The sequence below is a fragment of the Chelonoidis abingdonii genome, chromosome 2 (assembly GCF_003597395.2).
Source record: "Chelonoidis abingdonii isolate Lonesome George chromosome 2, CheloAbing_2.0, whole genome shotgun sequence".
Classification (NCBI taxonomy): Eukaryota; Metazoa; Chordata; order Testudines; family Testudinidae; genus Chelonoidis; species Chelonoidis abingdonii.
The window spans coordinates 4,599,155-4,620,563 of NC_133770.1; the positions used below are offsets into that span (position 1 = coordinate 4,599,155).

The 21,409-nt window shown below is 46.1% G+C and overlaps 1 protein-coding gene across 1 annotated transcript in view; it reads left to right on the forward strand.

Annotated features, from left to right (window-relative positions):
• SMARCC1 (SWI/SNF related BAF chromatin remodeling complex subunit C1) overlaps positions 1–21,409 on the forward strand; it is a 198,748-nt gene that overhangs the window by 76,603 nt on the left and 100,736 nt on the right. Inside the window, 6 exon segments of the mRNA XM_075061930.1 lie at positions 1,694–1,815; positions 12,240–12,311; positions 15,361–15,474; positions 16,346–16,499; positions 16,900–17,013; positions 20,480–20,539. Of these exon segments, the coding sequence (XP_074918031.1) occupies positions 1,694–1,815; positions 12,240–12,311; positions 15,361–15,474; positions 16,346–16,499; positions 16,900–17,013; positions 20,480–20,539 (636 nt within the window).

Sequence of the window (21,409 nt, forward strand, 5' to 3'; positions counted from 1 at the left end):
ACATGTCCAACTTGGAAAACTTATTCCATACTCGTTCTAGTCAGTCTGTTCTATTCTTGTTTTACTAAATTTTGGGTACATATCTGATTTGAATGTGGGTTTGCTGTAAAATTGAAGAACCTTTGTCCTGTTTGAAAAGGGGAGAGAAGAAAGAATCTAAGGGCTTGTCTACACCGTCAATTTACAGTGTTGCAACTTTCTCGCTCAGGGGTATGAAAAACACCCCCCTGAGCGCAGCAAGTTTCAGCACTGTGAAGTGCCAGTGTAAACAGTGCCCCAGCGCTGGGAGCCGTGCCTCTCGTGAAGGTGGTTTTTTAGAGTGCTGGGAGAGCTCTGTCCTAGCGCTCTGCCGTGACTACACAAGCCATGTTAAAGTGCTGCCATGGCAGCATTTTAGCGTTTCCAGTTTAGACTAGCTCTTAGGCTGCTGTGCTCATGGGTGTGAAAAATCCTCACCCTTCAGCACTGTGGCTGTGCTGACCTAACTCACCATGCAGATGCAGTTACATCGACGGAATAATATTCCATTGACCTAGCTACCATCATTCAGGGAGGTGGAGTTCATAAAGCAGCAGAAAACTTCTGTCATTAGTCTGTGTCCATGTTGCGGGATTACAGTGGTATAGCTACAGCACTGTAGGTATGCTGCTATACCACCCCTAATGTAGACTTGGCGGTAGTGGTGTATGACATCTATCCAGACTGTAATCAGGTATGACTTTTGAAATGTTATATAACCCCCAACCTCACCCTATACCTCTCCCCCCACCCCCCCTCGGAGTACACAAAAACCCACACACAGTATTCAGTGTCGTCATGCATTTTCAGCAAAGGCTGCTTCCTCCAACAGTTACGTTTGTCAATGCATTCAGCTTAAATTTCCTTCTTAAACACTGCTGCCACAGCCCAGTAATCCCCCCTAAAGAGCATCAACAGCCTCTTTCAACACAGCACAGCTTCCAGAATCCTGGATCAGGTCAAGTTTGTGGAGGGTTATTTTTTGTCTTTGTCTCAGCAGTCCGTCTCAGAACGGGATCCCATAGTCAAGGAAACCGAAGCCCTCCTGGCGTGCACTTACCTCCAGGATGTAGCCATATCTCCCTGGGTCCCTACCTTTGACTGAAAGGAACAAGGAGAACACCACCTGCGTCCCCCACTCCTTCACCCTCACTCTGAACCCTGTAGTCACTTCTGATCTGCTCAGGGTCATACCTTGCAATGTCATTAGGGCCCATGTGCACGAGCAGCATGGGATAGTAGAGGGCTGGATGATCCTCTGCAATCTCTGTGGCTGACTGGGAGTGATGTTTCATGGGTTAGGATAGGATGAAGTATGCTTTTTTTATTCCCTTTTCTTGAACATTCCTCCACATTGGAACGTGAGCCTCTGAGTCATGCAAGTATTCCCTGACATCAGTAGAACTAGACATAGCCGATCAGGGGACTTGCAGGTTTCTGATTAAGATGCTGTATTTACAGTGCTTATTGCCAGGGCACATGAATTCGGCGTGTGGACCTTGCTGTGGTGCACTGAAAGTTCCCTAGTGCAGCAGATTGCACACAGCCAGTTAGTACACTGTAAAGTTACACTGCAGCTTGCTGTGCACTAGACCACTGTGCAGACAAGTCCTTATTCATGCTCTCCCCTCTCTCCCCCATTTTTAACGCTTTTATTGTCTTTCTCCTGCTGTAGGAAGATGAAGATCCCAACAAAGGTGATCAGAGTCGATCCATTGACCCAGGTGAAGACAATGTCACAGAACAGACCAATCACATAATTATTCCGAGCTATGCATCATGGTTTGACTACAACTGGTAAGAACAAAATGTGGGGAGAGGATTCAGAGTTACTGAACTTGCTTCACCAATTAAATACCTGGTCTGGAATTCTGTTGAGTTGCAAGCAGAAATTTAATTTAGTTTAGGTCTAGCGCCCTCTTGACAGCTATCCCCATTGCAAAATGCACCTTAATGTTGTCAGTAGCTGCCGGTGTGGTGTGCTGCTCTTGTTCGATGATAAGTCGGCTGCGTGCGTGGTCTCTCTGTGTGCTGCCCTGGCTCTGTGCAGATAACTGACACAGCAAATCCTGAGAGAACCCTCAAAACCACAGACTCTAGTGAGGTACGAAGAAACTCGAGCCAGGTTTATTCTCAAACAAAGCACAGTAATAGTTTCCTATAGACTCTACAGGACATACTATGAATATGTGTCCCCTGGCAATGGACCGGCTTAGTCAGTGGCGGGACTTTCCACTGCCCCCTAGGCTGGACAAAGATGTGCAGTCCGGGACCTACTTCTGAACAGTTACAGGACAGATTACTCATCCCTCCTGATGTATTGAGGTACAGCCACTTGACTCATTAGGGTGCTGTCTCCCCTCTTTGATCTATCCATCATGTTGTCCTTTTGACCCTGTCTTTAAGATGCACCTGCCAGTTCCTTGTTATGTCTGTGGAGAGTCCATGTATCAGGATGTCCAAGTGCCATCTTGGCACAACTTCCTTTTATTAGCACTTACATGTGAATGTACCTGCTTCTAACAACCCTCTTCTCGCCAACTTCTGTGAGTGAAGCCTGCCTCTGGTTCACAGCCCAGCTTTTGCTTAGCAATGCCTGGAAGTACTTTGGTTCAGGGTTCAGGCCTCAGAAACAAGTTTGTTTCAGGGCCTCATCTTACTACAGATGTGATTAGAAGTCCTTTGCTCTTAGTCTTGTAGGACTCGTGGTAGATTAGAATTAAGGTGGAGAAGCTTGCACAGTACCTGTCTTCGGTATGCCTTGCCTTGGCTTTTCTTGCTTCGACTTATTTTTCGTGAATCCCAGATTTGCCAGTAACCTTCCTGCTCACCCATAACCTACCTTGGCTGTTAATTTTTCTAGAAATGGGAAATGTTTAACCATCGTGGGTTTCAAATACTGGCTCTAAAAGGATTACTTATTATTTGGACTTTATCTGCGGGGGAAGAATGTCTGCTTGTCTTTGAATTCCCTTTCATCCTTTTTTATAAGGAGTGTCCAGCTTATGACTGTGTAGCTCAGAGATCTAGGTGAACTAATCTATGCTTGGTGTGTTGGGAATGGAAGAGGAGAAATATGCGTGACTATATCTAGAACTGCTAATCACTGGTGTCTGGAAACCCAGTCCTTAACTATAGTGATTTTTTTTCAAAATACATGTTTTCAAAACTCAGGTGAGAGATTGTCACTACTCTGAAGAGGCCATCATTTGAGGGGAAAACCTCTTTACCTGTGTGCCATTTTAGGGTTATAACATTGATGTTTCCTTTGTTGAAGGTCTAGGCTGTTGCAGCTGTGACAGCAAATTCTAATCTAGACAAATGCATCCTTAACGTATGTTTCCAAATATTCAAAAAATGACCGTATGTGTCAGATGTCATCTTAGTTGTCGTCTTTCATTATTATTATTTGAAAGAGATGCAATGGTTAGGTCGTTAGCCTGAGATTTGGGTTCAGTTTTCTGCTTTGCCAAACTATGACCCTTGAGCAAAGTCCCTGTGCCTATAAATGAGGATAAAAGTTGTATAAAAGATGGCAGTTAGCCAGGATGGACAGGGATGGTGTCCCTAGCCTCTGTTTGCCAGAAGCTGGGAATGGGCAATAAGGGATGGATCACTTGATGGTTATCTGTTCTGTGCATTCCCTCTGGGGCACCTGGCATTGGGCACTGTCAGAAGACAGGATCCTGGGCTAGATGTACCTTTTGGTCTGACCAGTATGGCTGTTCTTATGTTAAGAATTCTGTCTTACCTCACAATGTTGTTGTGAGGATGAATACATTAAAGGATTGTTAGGTGCTTAGGTACTCCCGGTACGGAAGAGAGAGAACATTAATTGTATACGTACACCACAGGATGCACTCCGCGAATCAAGGTACAGTATGCTAGGGCTTTCAGCAAAAGCCTAATTTCAATTGCAGTTGTCTCCTAAAAGGATGCCAGATAACTTTATAGAGCAGATACAGTATAATCCGAGTGGGTCTCTCAGCGAGCTAAATCAGTTTGGTGCAACATTGATCGGCAGAAGCTTGGTGCTGCATTCTGTAGACCCGGTACAAAACGTTATAGATTCATTAATGTCCACTGTGCACTAAATAGTGATAATACTAATAAATAAGCAGGTTAATTCGCAATCCGCTCAGAATGCCTGCCCAATCGTGTGGTTGAAGGTCTTACATCAAGACACCAACAAATTGATTGTGAAAGAAAGCCTAGTGTCTTTATATCATAACTCTACTTATTTTTCGTGGACTATTACTTCAACTAGCTGAGACGATGCTTAAGCGACCTTAGACTAGGACCCTACTTACTGAAAAATATTTTTTAAATTTTATGAACAAAGTATTCTAAGGCTAAATCATTTAGCTCCACCCAAAAAAAAAAAAAAAAAAAGAATTTGTGTGTTTTGTATAGCATTAGCATGACAGGATCCTGACTGGAGTCACTGCATATTACTTCAAGGCAAATGATACACACTAGCTAGAATGAGTATCTAAAGGAAAAACTGCTTTAATTTTCTTTTACAAGGAATGTTCTTTCTTCTCTGCCCCCAATACCCTCATCCCACCCTCCAAAGAAGTTATATCTAAAGGCCATCATAATTGTCCCCAATTCTTAACTTCTTCGAGTGCTTGCTCATATCGATTCTAATTCGGTGTGCACGCGCCGTGTTTGCGCTCGTCGGAAGATTTTTACCCTAGCAACACTCAGTGGGTCGGCTAGGCGCCCCCTGGAGTGGCGCCGTTATGGTGCTGTATATATGCCCCTGCCAACCCAATGGCGCTTCAGTTCCTCCTTACTGCCCGTGACGGTTGTTGGAACTGTGGAGCGCTGCTTTGCTGATCTCCACATCCCTAGCTACTCATAGTTCTTTGCTGTTACTGTTTGTATAGTTCGAGTTCTTGTAGTTATAGTTACCATTAGTTGTTGTCTTTATAGTTAGTGTACATAGTTTAAGGGGGCATCGGGGATTAGTCCCTTTCCTCCACCCCGGTGCGGGCCCATGCCCAAGGCACCGGGATTCAAACCGTGCTCGACGTGCCAAAAGCTGATGCTAATAGGAGATCCCCACGACTCCTGCCTCAAGTGCCTAGGGGAATCCCACCTTGCCGATAAATGCTACATCTACAAGTCGTTTAAACCAAGGATGATGGAGTGGGACTTTCGACTGAAACAGGTCCTCAGGGAGTCTGCACTTAGTCCTGCAGCGTCGGCACCGAGCACCCAACAGACTGCTTCTGTAAGGAATGCCTCTTCGGCCCCGGACCGCTCCGGCACCGACCCTTACCGGTACCGACATCTGCTTGACACTGCTTCCTGTCCCCGAGACCCAGGAAGCAACATAATGCTTCAACTTCTGCTCCACGGAAGGAGCGCTCTTCCACGACGGTTCGTCCGGCACCGTCATCTGCCGCAGCACCGTAGACTGTGGCACCGTAGATTGCACCTCCGCCAAGCTCGGCACCGTTGATTCTGGTCCCACAAGGATCATCGAGTCCGGTGCCTGACAGCTCTCCGGCTCATGCTGTGGTTGAACTTGCCCTCCCTTCTACACCGGAAACCTTTTCCATGGCAAGGGAGCTCATCGCAGTGACGGAATCAACATGGCCTCAACCCCCGGCACGGCCGGTGTGGGTCATACAATCCATCGGCAAGCCACCCTTGGTAAGGCCTCCTTCCGCTGGTCCACCAGAGAGGAGACGTTCAAGATCTCGGTCTCGCAGATGCTCTCGATTGCGCCGTTCCTGCTCCCGGCACCACTCTCCATTGCAGTACAAGTCGCACTCACAGCACCCTTTGACATCTTGTTCACCAGACAGATACTCCTGGTACCGATCCGGCTCATGGCACCGATCTCGGCACCGTGTATCCTGCAGTCGCTTCAGACGAAGGGACTTGAGATCTTGGTCGACCTCCCGGCACTGATACGGTAGAAGGTCCCGGTCTCATTCATGGTGCCATTATAGCTCCCGGTACCGCTCCCCGGCACCACCCCGGGCCCGAGCGTCAAGAACAGTGGCTCCCTCCCAGGGCCTATCGGCACCGCTGTGGCCTTCCAGACACACATTGGTGTCATCGCAGGCTGGTAGCGCATCCTGTCAACAGGAGCGTGACTCTGATGTCCTCAGCCATATATTCCCAGAGAGAGAGAGCCACGAGCAAGGGCCTCATCACTGGTCCTTGTGGACACCGTGGGCATACCACCAAAGCCAAGGTGCACCATCAGTGGCTAACGGTCGGCCCCGTCAGAACACCAGGTACCAGAGGCGACAGTAAGCTGCCCCCCCCCCCCCCCCATGGGCATGGATGAGGCTCCAATTCCGTCTGCAGTCACCGAGGTTCCACCAGATGCAGATGATGCCCCTCAAGTACAAGAGCCACCACAGGACCCTTTGGTCCCGGGCCTCTCCTCCTCCTCCTCGCCTGATGAGGCAGTGGCGGGGACATCCTCCTCAGGCCCTCCACCAATTGGGCTCAGGGCCCATCAGGACCTTTTGAGGCGAGTGGCTCAGAATATGAACTTGCAGGTGGAGGAGGTCCCTGAAATAGAGGACCCAGTTGTGGACATCCTATCGACTGATGCACTTACTAGAGTCGCTCTTCCATTCATCCGCACCATACAGGCTAATGCGGACGCTATTTGGCAATCCCCAGCTTCAATTCCATGTACAGCAAGGGGAGTAGAGAGAAAGTATATGGTCCCCTCAAAGGGGTGTGTCTATCTCTGCACTCACCCACCTCTTTGCTCTCTAGTTGTCCAATCGGTGAACGAACGAGAGCGTCATGGACAACAAGCCCCGGCTCCTAAGTCAAAGGAGACTAGGCGTATGGACCTCCTAGGCTGCAAAATATACTCGGCTGGGGGCCTCCAACTTAGGGTGGCGAACCAACAAGCCCTCCTAAGTAGGTATAACTTTAACATTTGGGTGTCCTTGGGGAAGTTTACGGAGCTTCTTCCCCAGGAGTCCCGTCAAGAATTCACGGCCCTACTTGGGGAGGGTAAAAAGGTAGCGAGAACCTCCCTCCAGGCCTCTCTGGATGCAGCGGACTCTGCAGCCAGAACTCTGGCATCAGGAGTGACGATGAGGCGTATCTCCTGGCTCCAAGTATCAGGCCTTCCCCTTGAATTGCAACAAACTATTCAGGATTTACCCTTCGAAGGCCAGGGCCTTTTCTCAGACAAGACTGATCCCAGGTTGCAAAGTCTGAAGGACAATCACGTTATAATGTGCTCGCTGGGTATGCACACGCCAGTGACCCAACGCAGGACCTTCCAGCCCCAGCCACACCATCCTTATGCCCAGCCTAGGCCGCGTCAGGACGTTACCAGAAGGCGTGGCAGGGGGAATTGTTAGAGACAATCTGGCCCTCAAGGAGCTCAAGATCAGGCGCCCCCTAAATCACCAGCGGGGCCCAAGCAGAATTTTTGATGGGACGCCCAAGGACGGCCCACCAGTTACCCTACTAGATCCTTCTCCTCCCTTTTTCAACCACCTCTCCCAATTCCTCCCTGCCTGGTCCCAGCTAACTTCAGATTGTTGGGTCCTGCACATGGTGGAAGGGAGATACCACCTCCAGTTCGCGTCAACCCCGCCCTCCCTACCCGTCCCTCTTCAGGGACCCCTCTCACGAGCAATTCCTCTTACAAGAGGTCCAGTCGCTTCTAGCCATGGGAGCATAGAAGAGATGCCAAAGGACATGAGAAGCAAGAGGTTTTATTCCCGCTAGTTCTTAATCCCCAAGGCAAAGGGAGGTCTACGACTAATCCTAGACCTGCAAGAACTCAACAAATTCATGATAAAGCTGAAGTTCTGCATGGTATCCCTGGGGACCATTATTCTGTCCCTGGATCCAGGAGACTGGTATGTCACCCTTGATATGAAGGACGCGTATTTCCACATTGCAATTTATCCACCACACAGACAGTACCTCTTTTTTGTGGTCAACCACCAACACTTTCAGTTCACTGTACTTCCGTTTGGCCTTTCTACTGCTCCGCGTGTCTTGACAAAATGCATAGCTGTAGTCGCCGCCTCCCTCCGGCGTCGTCGAGTACACGTCTACCCATATCTCGACGATTGGCTCATTCGAGGGACTTCCCAGTGGCAAGTATCACAGCACCTGCACATTGTCAGAGACCTCTTCGGGAGCCTAGGCCTCATGATCAACACAGAAAAGTCTACTCTCACACCCACGCAGAGAGTAGACTTCATTGAAACGGTTCTGGACTCCAGTCTGGCCAGAGCCTGCTTCCTGCAGTCGAGTTTTCAGGCAGTGGCTTCAATAATCTGAAGTCTTCAAACCTTCCCAACAACTTTGGTGCACACCTGCCTCAGCCTAGTAGGTCACATGGCCTCCTGCACCTTTGTGACCAAGCATGCCAGGCTACGCCTCCATCCCTTCCAAGCCTGGCTTGCTTCAATATACCAACCACGCAGAGACAGCCTGGACTCAGTGCTCACTATCCCCAGAAAGGTTCTGGGCTCCCTAACCTGGTGGCTAGACCTCACTCTAGTCTGTGCAGGGATGCCATTCCACCCACTACAACCCTCGATGGCCCTAACCATGGACGCATCATCTCTGGGTTGGGGTGCCCACCTCGGGAGCCTTCACACTCAAGGCCTCTGGTCGTCCCAAGAACTGCCCTTACACATCAATGTGCAGGAGCTGAGAGCAGTCCGTCTAGCATGCCAAGTGTTTCGAGACCATCTCCAAGGCTGTTGTGTATCAGTGTTCACGGACAACACAACGGCCATGTTTTACATAAACAAGCAGGGCGGAGCACGCTCCTCCCTCCTTTGTCAAGAAGCCGTCTCCTTTGGAACTTTTGCATAGCCCACTCGATTGAATTGGTAGTATCTTTTCTCCCAGGAGTCCAGAACACTCTGGCGGATCACCTCAGCAGATCCTTCCTGTCACACAAGTGGTCGATTCATCCAGACGTCATCCATTCTGTTTTCCGGAAGTAGGGCTTTCCCCACATAGACCTCTTTGCCTCCCGAGAGAACAGGAAATGCCAGGTGTTCTGCTCCTTCCAAGGACACTCCCCAGGCTCCCTCAGACGCGTTTCTGATCCCGTGGAACAGGCACCTACTTTATGCCTTCCCACCGTTTCCACTCATTCACAGAGTCCTACTCGGGAGAGCGCCCACCGGATTCTGATTGCTCCAGCGTGACTGAGGCAGCACTGGTACACCACGTTATTCGACCTTTCAGTGGCAGACCCGATTCCCCTGCCACTCTGGCCGGACCTCATAACACAGGACTCCGGCAGGCTTCACCATCCGGACCTGCAGTCCCTTCACCTTACAGCATGGTTGCTTCGTGGTTGAGCCAGTCTGAGTTGCTTTGCTCTGCCTCGGTCCAGCAGGTGCTCTTGGGCAGTAGGAAGCCTTCCACTGGGATGACTTATCTCGCCAAGTGGAAGCGTTTCGCCTGTTGGTGCGCTCAGCGTAACTTAGTCCCCAGACAGGCGTCCGTTTCTACTGTCCTGGACTACCTCTGGTCCCTAAAAGAGCAGGGCCTAGCGGTCTCTTCCATAAAGGTGCATCTGGCAGCCATTTCCACCTTCCATCCAGGGGAAAATGACTGATCAATCTTCTCTCACCCTCTAGTTTCAAGGTTCCTCAAAGGATTGGAACGTTTGTATCCTCAAATTAGGCGCCCGACCCCTACCTGGGATCTAAACCTGGTGCTAGCCAAGCTTATGGGTGCTCCTTTCAAACCACTGGCTACCTGCTCGCTGCTGTACCTTTTCCTCGTCACTATTACTTCGGCGAGACGAGTATCTGAGCTTCGGGCTTTGACAGTGGACACCCTGTACACGGTATTCCATAAGGACAAGGTACAGCTGCAACCACACCTCTCTTTCCTCCCGAAGGTGGTGTCTGCCTTTCATGTCAACCAAGACATCTTCCTCCCAGTCTTCTTCCCGAAGCCGCATCCATCACGTCGGGAACAACAGCTACACACCCTGGACTTCCGGAGGGCTCTCGCCTCTTATATCGAGAGAACCAGACCCTTCCAAAGGTCACCTCAGCTCTTTGTAGCTGTTGCAGGCCGGATGAAAGGCCTACCAGACTCTTCCCAATGGATTTCATCTTGAGTAACATCCTGCATCCGCGCATGCTATGAATTGGCTCGCGTTCCAGCTAGCCACCTCACAGCCCGTTCTACTCGGGTGCAAGCTTCATCTGCTGCCTTTCTGGCCCATGTCCCCATCCAGGAAATATGTCGGGCAGCTACCTGGTCATCGATTCACACCTTTGCCGCACATTACGCATTGGTTCAACAGTCCAGAGATGATGCAGCATTTGGCTCAGCAGTTTTGCACTCTGCAACATCTCACTCTGACCCAACTGCCTAGGGTGAGGCTTGGGAATCACCTAATTAGAATCGATATGAGCAAGCACTTGAAGAAGAAAAGGCGGTTACTCACATTTGTAACTGTTCAAGATGTGTTGCTCGTATCCATTCCAAACCCGCCCTCCTTCCCCTCTGTTGGAGTAGCCGGCAAGAAGGAACTGAAGGACCGTTGGGTCGGCAGGGGTATATATCCAGCGCCATAATGGCGCCACTCCAGGGGGCACCCAGCTGACCCACCGAGTGTTGCTAGGTAAAAATCTTCCGACGTGCGCGCACACCTAATTGGAATGGGTATGAGCAACACATCTCGAAGAACAACAGTTACAAAGGTGAATAACCGTCTTTTCATACAAAATAGTTGTCATTGTGTGAGCCTATTAAAGTAATTTTATGGAAGGAATCTCATTACCGTGCCATTTAAGCTTCTTTTACAAAATGGGGCTGACTCTTTTTTATCATTGTCTAAAACAGAAAAGCTATTTCATAGTTCAGTTGATGGCAAGAGAATTATATCCAGAATACTGTGTATTCCTTGCTGCTTTAATACACATAACCCAGGAAAGGGCTCTTCCATTAAAGCGTGGAGAAATGAGTTGAATAATCAAGGACCATATAAATTTTGGCAGACAAGTTTGTTTTTTAAGCAAGATGAATTTCTATTTGCGCTTTACATTTCATAGCCTGGTATAAGATTTTTTCATATTCTATTTATTTTGTGTGGATTGCACAAAATGAACTGTCTAGCTTTATGGTGATAGAGTAGTTCCACTTCCAGAATTCTAAAGTTGAAATGTCTTTGGATCAGTTTGCTTTGTATTTTTTTAAAGTAACGGATCAGCAAACCATATTTCCTTCTTATGCTTTATTTGAAGGATGAGAGAAACTAACAGAAATCTCTTCACCTTCTACAGCTTATGTTACTTACAGGTAGTCTAATAAAAGCTGTAGAATGGTAGTCTTTTCATCCCCCTTCAGTCAACTAAAAAATTCCACTTTTATTTGAAATTTTCCTCATAGTATTTACATGTAATGCATTAAATAACTAACTAAAAGAAACTGAATTTTTACTTTATCCTTTGAGCTAGTTTACTTTGTGTGTTCAGTTTTGCTGTACAGTGTCAGTTTCCTCTTATTTGTGTCTTTCACATGCTAGTAGCAGAAAGAGACTTTTTTATAAGAAAATGAGATTGTAAAATCCCCCTAAAACAACCAGAGCTTTAATTCACTTTTAAAAAATTGACTAGTGCAAAGATTTTGAAATATAGGATCATAAACTTAATACTCCTAAATGCCTGTTTAGGCATTTGCCTGACTGTCAAAGCGATGAGCACCCAATTCTAATGCTGCATGATTTTGAAGCAGATATTTGCAGGCTTATCAATTACATATGAATTGCAAACATTTAGGTTTTTTTGAGGCAATCAGACTGATGCTGAATACTTTCTACTGATTAGACTGGGGTGCAGATGAGTGCATTTACCAACCTGTAAACTTTCAAAACATTAGTGTAAAAATATTGTTTTATGGGTTGAAAATGTGGTTTCCTCTCATTCCCCCCAAGTCTGATTAAAGGAACATTGGGCATGTATCTTTTCATCACTTGAATTAAGCACAATCTTTGGAATTCATGTCTAAACTGCTCTGCTTATGTGGCTAAAACTAATTAGAGGATATATTTCTATATGTTGTGTTGGGATATTTGAGTGTCTGAACAACAGTGTTTGTTTTAAATGTTAGTGCTTTAGGTGCACACGTTAAGGGCATGTAAAAGTTCTTGAAGGTGAACTCAAGCTATTGGCAGCTGGATTTTGTATATTCTTTTTAGTAACCATGTTGTTTATCACACTTTCTTGCAGTATTCATGTAATTGAACGCCGCGCTCTGCCAGAATTCTTCAATGGGAAAAACAAGTCCAAGACTCCAGAAATGTAAGTAAAATGCGTAGATATAGGCTTGTGGCTATGTTCCTAGTGAAGCCTAAGCAATGCTTTCAGTTCCGGAAAAACTGTGGTTATTTTCTCCTCCTCCTCCCACCTCATATACACAAGGGTGAACTGATGCATCAGAAAATAGTGTAAAGAGCATTGAGGTATTCCTGGTCTGTCCATTGCCAAGAAGTATCTGCTTATACAGTGAACTTTATTGTGATTTTAGGTAAGAATTGTACATACCTAAGCAATATTAAACAAGTTGGATATTTAGGAGAAATACAGCTGATGGATGGTTGCAAAGCTAGTACAGTATGTTATGTACACAGTAAAATGGTTTCTGAAAGAAGATTGTTTTTGAAGCCTACATAATAAAACATGAAAATAGTTAGCTGCCACTGATCGTTGTTTACAGATATACAACACCTGAGCACATTGATTTAAACATTAAAGTTCCTAGTTCCAAGTATATAGCACAGAGATTCTGCAGTTCCATTATAAGCATAAAAAAAGAATATTCCAAGCCACCTAGTAACCATTTTTCATTTATAATGTAGCTGCTTTCATGAAACTGCAATTGTGCTGTTGTGATTTGAACTAGAGGTTTTCATCCATCATTGTGGTATCTAGTGCCTGTTATCCGCTGCAGAACTTTACACAATTGTTTAAAAATAACAAACCACGTACTACAGGATCCTCACTACAAATGCTGCTTTTCAGACCTGGGAATGGCAGTTTTGATGTCTTTTATTTCAGTGTAAAAGTCTCTTTGGCTGTAATATCATCTCAAAATATGCCGGGTTGATCTGTACACCAGATTAACTTCTATGTTCAGTTCAAGACATAACATAGTAAACATTTTGATGCAAGATCACTGGCTATCTCTAGAATTTGCTGTTCTCATTGCAATCCTACTGTATGCTTTAATAAATGCATCTCCTCCTTACCATCTGTTTAAGAAGATCTTCCTATTAAAATAATAAGCTAATTATGTTTGTTCATATACACTAGCAACTAGGTTTGGAAATACTGCCTTTAATATGAAAGGTTAAAAGGAGGCTGTCAAGATAAATCTTATTTGTTGTTAATAACTTTAGATTAATGAAATTGAAAGAATTACATGTACTCTTCACTATTGTAAAGTATTGCATGTCTGTCAACATACAAAGTAAAACTATGCTATGTAGTGTTTGTTTAAAGTGTATTTCACTGTCAGATTTTTGTGGACTAGCACAAGGCTGATAATTGGGTTTTCAGCAATACAGGAAGATATTTAAATTGAATCCTTTTAAACTAAAACAGAGTTTTGTCATGAAAACATGTCTGCTCATACTAAATCTTAAAATCTGTGGTAACACCGTAAAACATTATGGCACCAATTTGGGTAGCTGGATCTTGAGTGGGAATTTTAGCACAGTTTTGTGTACTTGCTGCAGTTACAGTGAATGCTGCATATTTTTGGCATTGGGATTTGAAAGTGCAAGTTGAATGCCAAACAGAAGAAATAAACCTTTAAAAAAAAAAAAAAAAAAAATTTAGAATGGGCTGTGTTATAACTGAACAACCAAACACACACAGCATTTCTGTTGTCACTTGAAATACTGGCCGAGTACCACTGGTGCAAAGATGTGTCTTAAAGGGAATTTTTGCTGAGGGTAAAGACTTAACCTAAATCACAGGTTTCAAACACATGGACCGCATGCTGCCTGTGGAGTATTTCCTCCCCCCCCCCCCCCCCGTAGGTCCTGACCGGCAGCCAAGTTCCCCTCATCCTCCGTCCCCTCTCTCCCCCGCTCCCAACTGTTCCGTGTCCCTGCTCCTCCGCCTACCTCCCTGCCTTTCCCGCTGCCCAACAGCTGTTTGGCGGTGCGTAGGACTTTCCAGGAGGGAGGAGGTGTGCTTAGGGAAGGAGTCAGGGCCGGTGCGGGGATTAGGGGAAGGGGTTGGAACAGGGGTGGGGCAGGGCTTCATAGAAGGGGTGGAGTGGGAGCGGGAGCAGCAGGGGGATCTTTAACCGAAGTAATTCTAAAAGTAAATGCACGTTTTGTCATTTGAGTGAGGTGCATTACTGAGTGTTTATTAAAACTCCTCTTCATGTTAGCTTTAAAAAAATTAATACACTGACTTTTAATAGCAGACTATATTACTCTTCGTTTTTTTCATTTTTACTATACTTCTGTATCGTTGTATGAAAAGGTTTCAGTGATGCGGCCCTTGGGCCAATGTACTAGTCCGCATGTGGCCCTCAAGCTGATTTGAGTTTAAGATCCCTGACTTAAATACTGCTTTAATACAGCTTTCTTCCTCCCTCACTAGTCCTTCATTTAATTAGCATGCTAGAAAATCACACAACTGATTATATCTACTGGTGAAGGCATTTCTCAGACTGCCACTACTCCAGCCCACACAAGGATACCCAGTAAAATTCAATTAGAAATAATGGGAGTAAAAATTCATAAATGATTTTCTTGGCCCCATGACTCTTTCTTGAATCAGTTCTCCTGTGACCCCTTTCTTTGCAATTTCCTCTGCTTCCTTTGTGTTGGTGCTTCATTCTTTGCCACTTCAAGTGTTTTTGAGGAGCTTTGAAATTTTCTGTCTGCTTCTGCAGGTTACGCCTCTGCCTTCTTTGGGCTCTGTTTGACTTAGTGCAATTTTTACTCCTGGGGGGATTCTGCGTGCCTGCAGAAAACACCCCTACCTTGCAGAATTCCAGTGCTGGGGGGTGGAGGGGGATTGGCATGGGTGCAGTTTTCTGGGGGAGATGTCCCCCCCAAACAGAGGGGAAGCATAGGGAGGCACACTGGGTTATATGCCACTCTCCCCTATTTCTGCAAGCGCAGAGCTTCACTGTCACCCTGTAGTTATAAGTGTGCATTTTCAGGCTTCATGGTCCTTGAACTGAATATCAGGCACCCCTGGCATGCTGTATCTATTGAAGGATGGGGGCCAACATGGAGATGTTTTAATAATGGTCAAAATTTGAAATGACACATACTACGAACTTGTGTAGATTTTCAAATGTCTGTGAACTGCCTTCTCTTTCCAGATACCTGGCTTACCGTAACTTCATGATTGATACATATCGCTTAAACCCTCAGGAGTACTTGACCAGCACTGCCTGCAGAAGGAACCTGACTGGAGATGTATGTGCTGTAATGAGGTAAAATCTTAAATCTTGCAGCCGTTACCCTTAGCTGTAACAATACATTTTATCCCAGGAAAACTGCTTTATTTCAAATTTTAAGTTATGCCTCCTGCATAGTGAGGTAGAAGACTTGGGGCCTGGACGCATCGATTATGTTTCTATTAGCAGATCATCTTTTTCCCTTTTGTGGTGAACACCACATTTTATTATACACTTATTTACAGTGAAAGTTAAATACCGTGAGCATGGCTCAGAGACCAGCGAGAGATTGCATGGTAACTAATACAGTGATATTCAGCTTCTACCATGCAATTTTTTTAATATGTTTTCAGAATTTCCAGTATGGCAGCTCACTGTGTGTTTTTTGCCAAGTGAGCATCTTATATCTGTATTGTGATAAATAGTTCTTTAAAATAGCTCTTTTGGTACAAAAGATTCCAAAGCATGTTATACTCCATACATACAGCATCACTGATGCACAGTCACCCTGAGACGGATGGTGGGAGCTAACTGCGTAGTGTGGAAACCATCACAATTCATCCTGCTCTTCTCTCTCCTCCTCCTCTTCCCCCTGCCAATCCCCCAAAGACGTTTTCACATCAGCGAGCTTAGCTTTAGATCTGTTTTCTGAATTGTGTGAAGTGGTTTCCCGTTGCCCATAATTGAAATTGTCTGTCCACTCTCATTTTGTTGAACGCGGAGAAGTGGGATTGTCAAGCCTGCGCTGAGAATTAATGCAATGTGTTATGTTTCCCTGTCTGCGATTGGCAGCAAACCCACCATAGTTCCACACTTGAACTTTCTCCCTGGTATCTTCTTTCTGCAGCTGCAGATGTGCTTGAGGGTTTGTTTCCTCAGACTTGAATCATGTAATGTTGTTCCCTAGAGTGCATGCCTTTCTGGAGCAGTGGGGTCTAGTGAACTACCAAGTGGATCCAGAAAGCCGTCCCATGGCAATGGGCCCTCCTCCTACTCCTCACTTCAATGTGCTTGCTGATACCCCCTCTGGACTTATGCCTCTTCATCTCCGAGCTCCTCAGGTAAATCCTACAGATGCCACCACCATGTCCATGCACACACACTTATTCAGATAGAAATAGTGATACATGTATTTTGGGAATGGCTTAATGTAGTCCCAACCAGTCTGTATTTGTAGCTGTAGTCAGTGCTGTGTGCACCTGAATGAAGTATGTAGCTCATGCATTTTCTGAAAAAAATGCATCCTTCTCTCCACATGCTCTTCAGTCTCAGTGAAATTCTGTTAGTAGATTTTCCATCTCTCCGTCATTCTGTAGAGTAATGGTGCACCTACAGTTGCAGCACTCCAAACCCACATTTGCTAGTTTTGTGTAGAAATAGTGGTGAGTGGGGAGAAGACTAGTTCAGTGCACAGCTGTGTAGATGCATTTTGATGATGATTTGTTGTGGGGTTTTGTTTAGGTCCCTGCTGCCCAACAGATGTTGAGCTTTCCTGAGAAAAACAAAGAAAAGCCTACTGACCTGCAGAATTTTGGACTTCGCACAGACATTTACTCAAAGAAGACCTTGGCAAAGGTAAAGTTGCTTGGGGTTTTCTTTCCCTTTGGCTTCTATTGAGCTTTCTTCCACAAACCATAGTCATTACGTAATCACTGGCTGGGATGTTGCTGGTCTTCCATCCTTGTCCCATTTATCTTCTACCTGGACAATATTCTAAATTGTGGCCTCTTGTAGTGCCAAGTGCCTGAAATGTAGTTAATGCAGTAGAAATACAAACCTTTACACTACCATAAGCTCATCAGCACTGTCCCCTCTCCAAACATTCTGGGAATTCCTGCCTCGTGATTAGGGCCCTACCAAATTCACTGTGCGTTTTGGTCAGTTTCATGGTCAGAGGGTTTTTAAATTTATATCTGAAATTTCACTGTGTTTTAACCGCGGGGGTCCCAACCTGAAAGGGGATCATGGCAGGGAGGGTCACAAAGTTGTTGTGGGGGGAGGAGAGGGGTCATGAGGTTGCTACCCTCACTTCTATACTGCTGAACTCTGAAGGCAGCAGCTACGGAGCTTCCTGCATCTGGAGTTGAGTCTGATCTTCCTGTGCTACTGGGAATGCCCCAGCCAGGGGTTGCTAGCTGCTAGGCCCAGCCGGCTGGGTGAGGGACAGGACTTGTTCTTTCTTTGCATGGACCTTCCACCACGGAGATCTGACCCACCTCCAAGTACCTCCTCCAGCTGCAGGAAGCTCTGCTGCTGGACAGCAACCCTGGAGCTTCATGCAGCTGGAAGAAGTTCGTGGAAGTGGATCCAATTTCCTCTGTGCTGCTGGGAGCACCCCAGCTGAGAACTCAGTTTCTTGTCTTCACCAGTGCCCAGGGGCTCCGACCAATTTGTTGGCCTCCAGAAAAATGGGCACCTTGAGCGCTGGTGCCTCGAGCTGCTGGGGGCAGAAGCCCAGTGCCTCGAACCAAGCTCTGGGGCAGCTGCAGCACAGATGTGTGGATCTGATTTCCCCACCAACAGCAGCTGTGTAGGGAAGCACAAGTACTGTCCCTCCCTGGCCCAGGCTAGCAGCTAGGAGCCCCCAACTGGAGCACTCCCAGCAACATGTGGGGAGATCGGATATCACAGGGAAGGGCTTATTTCACTGACCATGATATGTTTTTCACAGCCGTGAAAGTGGTAGGGCCCTTCTAATCATAGGTGTCGCATGCAACATGCTCAGTGTTTCAAAATAGATTTCATAGGAGGTTTGGAGGTAGTTCCCACTAGTCAATTTTTGTATAGATTGTTCTGTTTTCCCGGTTCGTATGGGACAGCGTTCCTCAGTCTTACAGAACTGGAAAGTCACTTCATCAGCAAAGGGTGGCTCTCTGAGCTAAGTCATGAATGGATGTTCTGACACACCATCATTGCAGCATGTCCCAAACGGATTTAATGCTGTGATGCACATTGCAATGCAGCATCAAGACAAAATGCCATGCTTCTCTGACTGCCTGCTGCATTTCACACTGTTCTCTCTCTCTCTGCTCTTCTGACTGCTTAGAGGAAAGGTATTTGGCAGTACTTGGATATCCTAGAAACCCTGGTCCATTTATTCAGTGCTGCCTCATGTCGGGAGTGATACAGGGTTCTTCTCAGATCATGGTTTCACATGCGCTGCTTGAGATCAGACAAACTGCTTGGACGTGGATTCCATAACAGCAGTATGTGTTGTCCCAAAGAGCGCACAGATTGAGAATTACTACTGACAATGTCACACTGTTCTAAAGACTGAGGGTACCAACTAGAAATTGGTATTCAACCCATACCAGATTTCATTGTGTGATTTACTCGTTTATTTTTGATTGAGACACTCATTCAGTGACAGTGCCTGTCCTTTTCTCTAGGTGCACCTCGACACTTCTTAAACACAATTATAAAAATGTACTTGGGCTTTGGGGCTCCCCCCCACCTTCCCGAAAGTGTTTTCCTTTTGTGTACATGCAATTTACTCCTGGGAGAATTCTGTGGCACTGCACATGTGCAGAATTTATGTCCTCTGCAGATTTCTTTGCTTCCCCACAGAAAAATGACTTTCTGATGGGGAATCAAGGGGGAGCCACAAGAGTGGTCATGTGACCCTTCCCAACAGTATGTTTCGGGGGCCCCAGAGAAGCTGGCAGAGAGGTAAATCACTGTGAGGCAGCGGGTGGGACTGGGGAAGACCTGGCTGGTGGCTCCTATCCTGCAGCAGGCTCAGCTGCTAGTCCCGGCTGGGCTGGGTAGGACGGGACTTCCTCTTCCGTTTCACGGCATCTGGGGCTGTCTCAGACCCTCCCCCAGCTGAAGGAAGCTCTGCAAACTCTTTCCTCACCCCTCCACTTCCTGCATCCATCGCTCCTCAGCCCAAACCTGTATTCCCCCACACTTGGATCATGCTGGGCTAAGCCTTCCTGCCCACACCTAGTGCACCTGCCACAGAGGGGCAGGGCTCTGGGGTGTTTTTGGAGCAGGCCCGGTCCTTGCACTATGTCAGGGTTGGGTGCAGCCTCACTGCTGGGTCTGTGTCCCGGGGAGAGCTGCACAGTGATCTCCCACCTCTGTGCAGCCAGTGGCCTGTGCTGCATAGTGCCATGCTGGAGCCTCCACATTTATTTGACAAATTAAGTTTGCAGAATTTTAAAATATTGTGTGCGGAACTTTTATTTTTTTTATGTATAATTTTTAACTTTTTGGCAGAGAATGCCCTCAGGACTCATACCGCCTATGTAAGAATTGTGAGTGTCTGATGGCTGACACTTTTAATTTGTATTGCATGGATTAGTGATCTGTACGTGCAGATATTTGGGGAAAGGATAAGTTATTGGCATTAATTCAGTGTCTTACATAGAACTACATAACTCCATTAACCTTCCCTCCTTATGAGGGAAGCTTTGACATCTGTGATAGGGTGTTTAATCAGTTGAAGCTCGTGGTAGTATCCTCTTCAAGAGTTCTATAGTTTCAAGGAAACTTTTAAGTAACTCCCAAATCAGTTTGGTGTAGATACAGTAAACCCGGGAGTGATGCTATGCTAAATACTCGTACTGAGAGCAAAGGGCAGTTACAGGGAGAGAATGTATCTTTTTCAGAGAGCTTGCATTTCCCTATCAATTATCCTTGGAGATTCTTTTTTCGCTCCAGGTATTTTTCTCTCTTTTTGAGGATTGTTTTCCTAGTAAGAATCTACTACACCAGTTTCTCAAACTGTGCATTACTGTATCCATTATACACCTAATACAATCCAACCTGTCTACTATGCAAGTGTTGTCTTAGTTAAACATACTTTCCTGTCCTCCTGTCTCTCTTGAAATTCTGGGTGTAATTCTTGCAGACTGGACAGCTGCCTACGGTAAGCAGCGATATGATCAGCTATAGCAGGATTGCTGTGAAGAGTGACTAATAGGCTGTGGTGGTAGATAGAACCACCACAGCTGCTGCTTTTACAAGAAGTTATTTTGCTCAGAGTAGTGCTCCTGCAAATATAAGTAATCTCTCTTTACTTTTCTTCCTTTTCTAGAGTAAGGGAGCCAGTGCTGGAAGAGAATGGACAGAGCAAGAGACACTGCTGTTACTAGAGGTAAGAGCTGATGAAGGAGAACGTTTTATACTGAAGGTAATCCAGAGAAAGGAGGTTTTTGTATGTAATATCTAAGGTTAAGATTTTTTCGTGGGTATTTTTTAGTAAAAGTCCATGTACAGGTCGTAGGCAATAAACAAAAATTCATGGAAGCCTGCAACCTATCCCTGACTCTTATGAAAAACACCTGGCGGGGACTAACAGTCCAAGCCCCCGCCATCGAGAGCCGACCGCCAGCTGCCAGGGCTGAAGTCGATGAAGTCACGGAGGTCTGTTCTGTGACAAAATTATATCCTTAGTAATATGAAATATAATCTTGTGGTTCTTCCGGTGATTGTCCATGTGTGTGCACCTCTTGAGGTGCGCATGTGGTCTCAATCTCCAATTTTCACTTAGTGTCTGTTTAGGCCACACATGCACTGTTGTCAGATCTATTGTGTATTAATTATATCGATTACTTAAGAATTCCCAGTTGACACTCTGAGATTTGGTAGGTTCTTGTTCCAGGTTCAAGTCCAATAGTATTAAAATTACTGGTCTCTTGGGAACCCTGATGTGCACAGTTGCAACACTCTCACCTAGGAAAAACCCTCTGTATCTGACCATTAGAAAAGTTACAAACACCCCAACCCCACAAGGTAGATAAAGGTAATACAGAACGTGCATCTGAGAATCCACATACTCTCACCAGCCCTTGCAAAAGATCCTGAAATATTAGTCATTATCTTCCTCGTCACCATCACCAGTGGTCGTCATCCCAGCACCTCCCAAGATTACATTCCCCAGTGCACACAGGCTGGGATACATCTTTTATAATGTGTTATCCCCTTTTCCTTATTTGTATTTCCTCACCCTACTAATGTTGGGTTA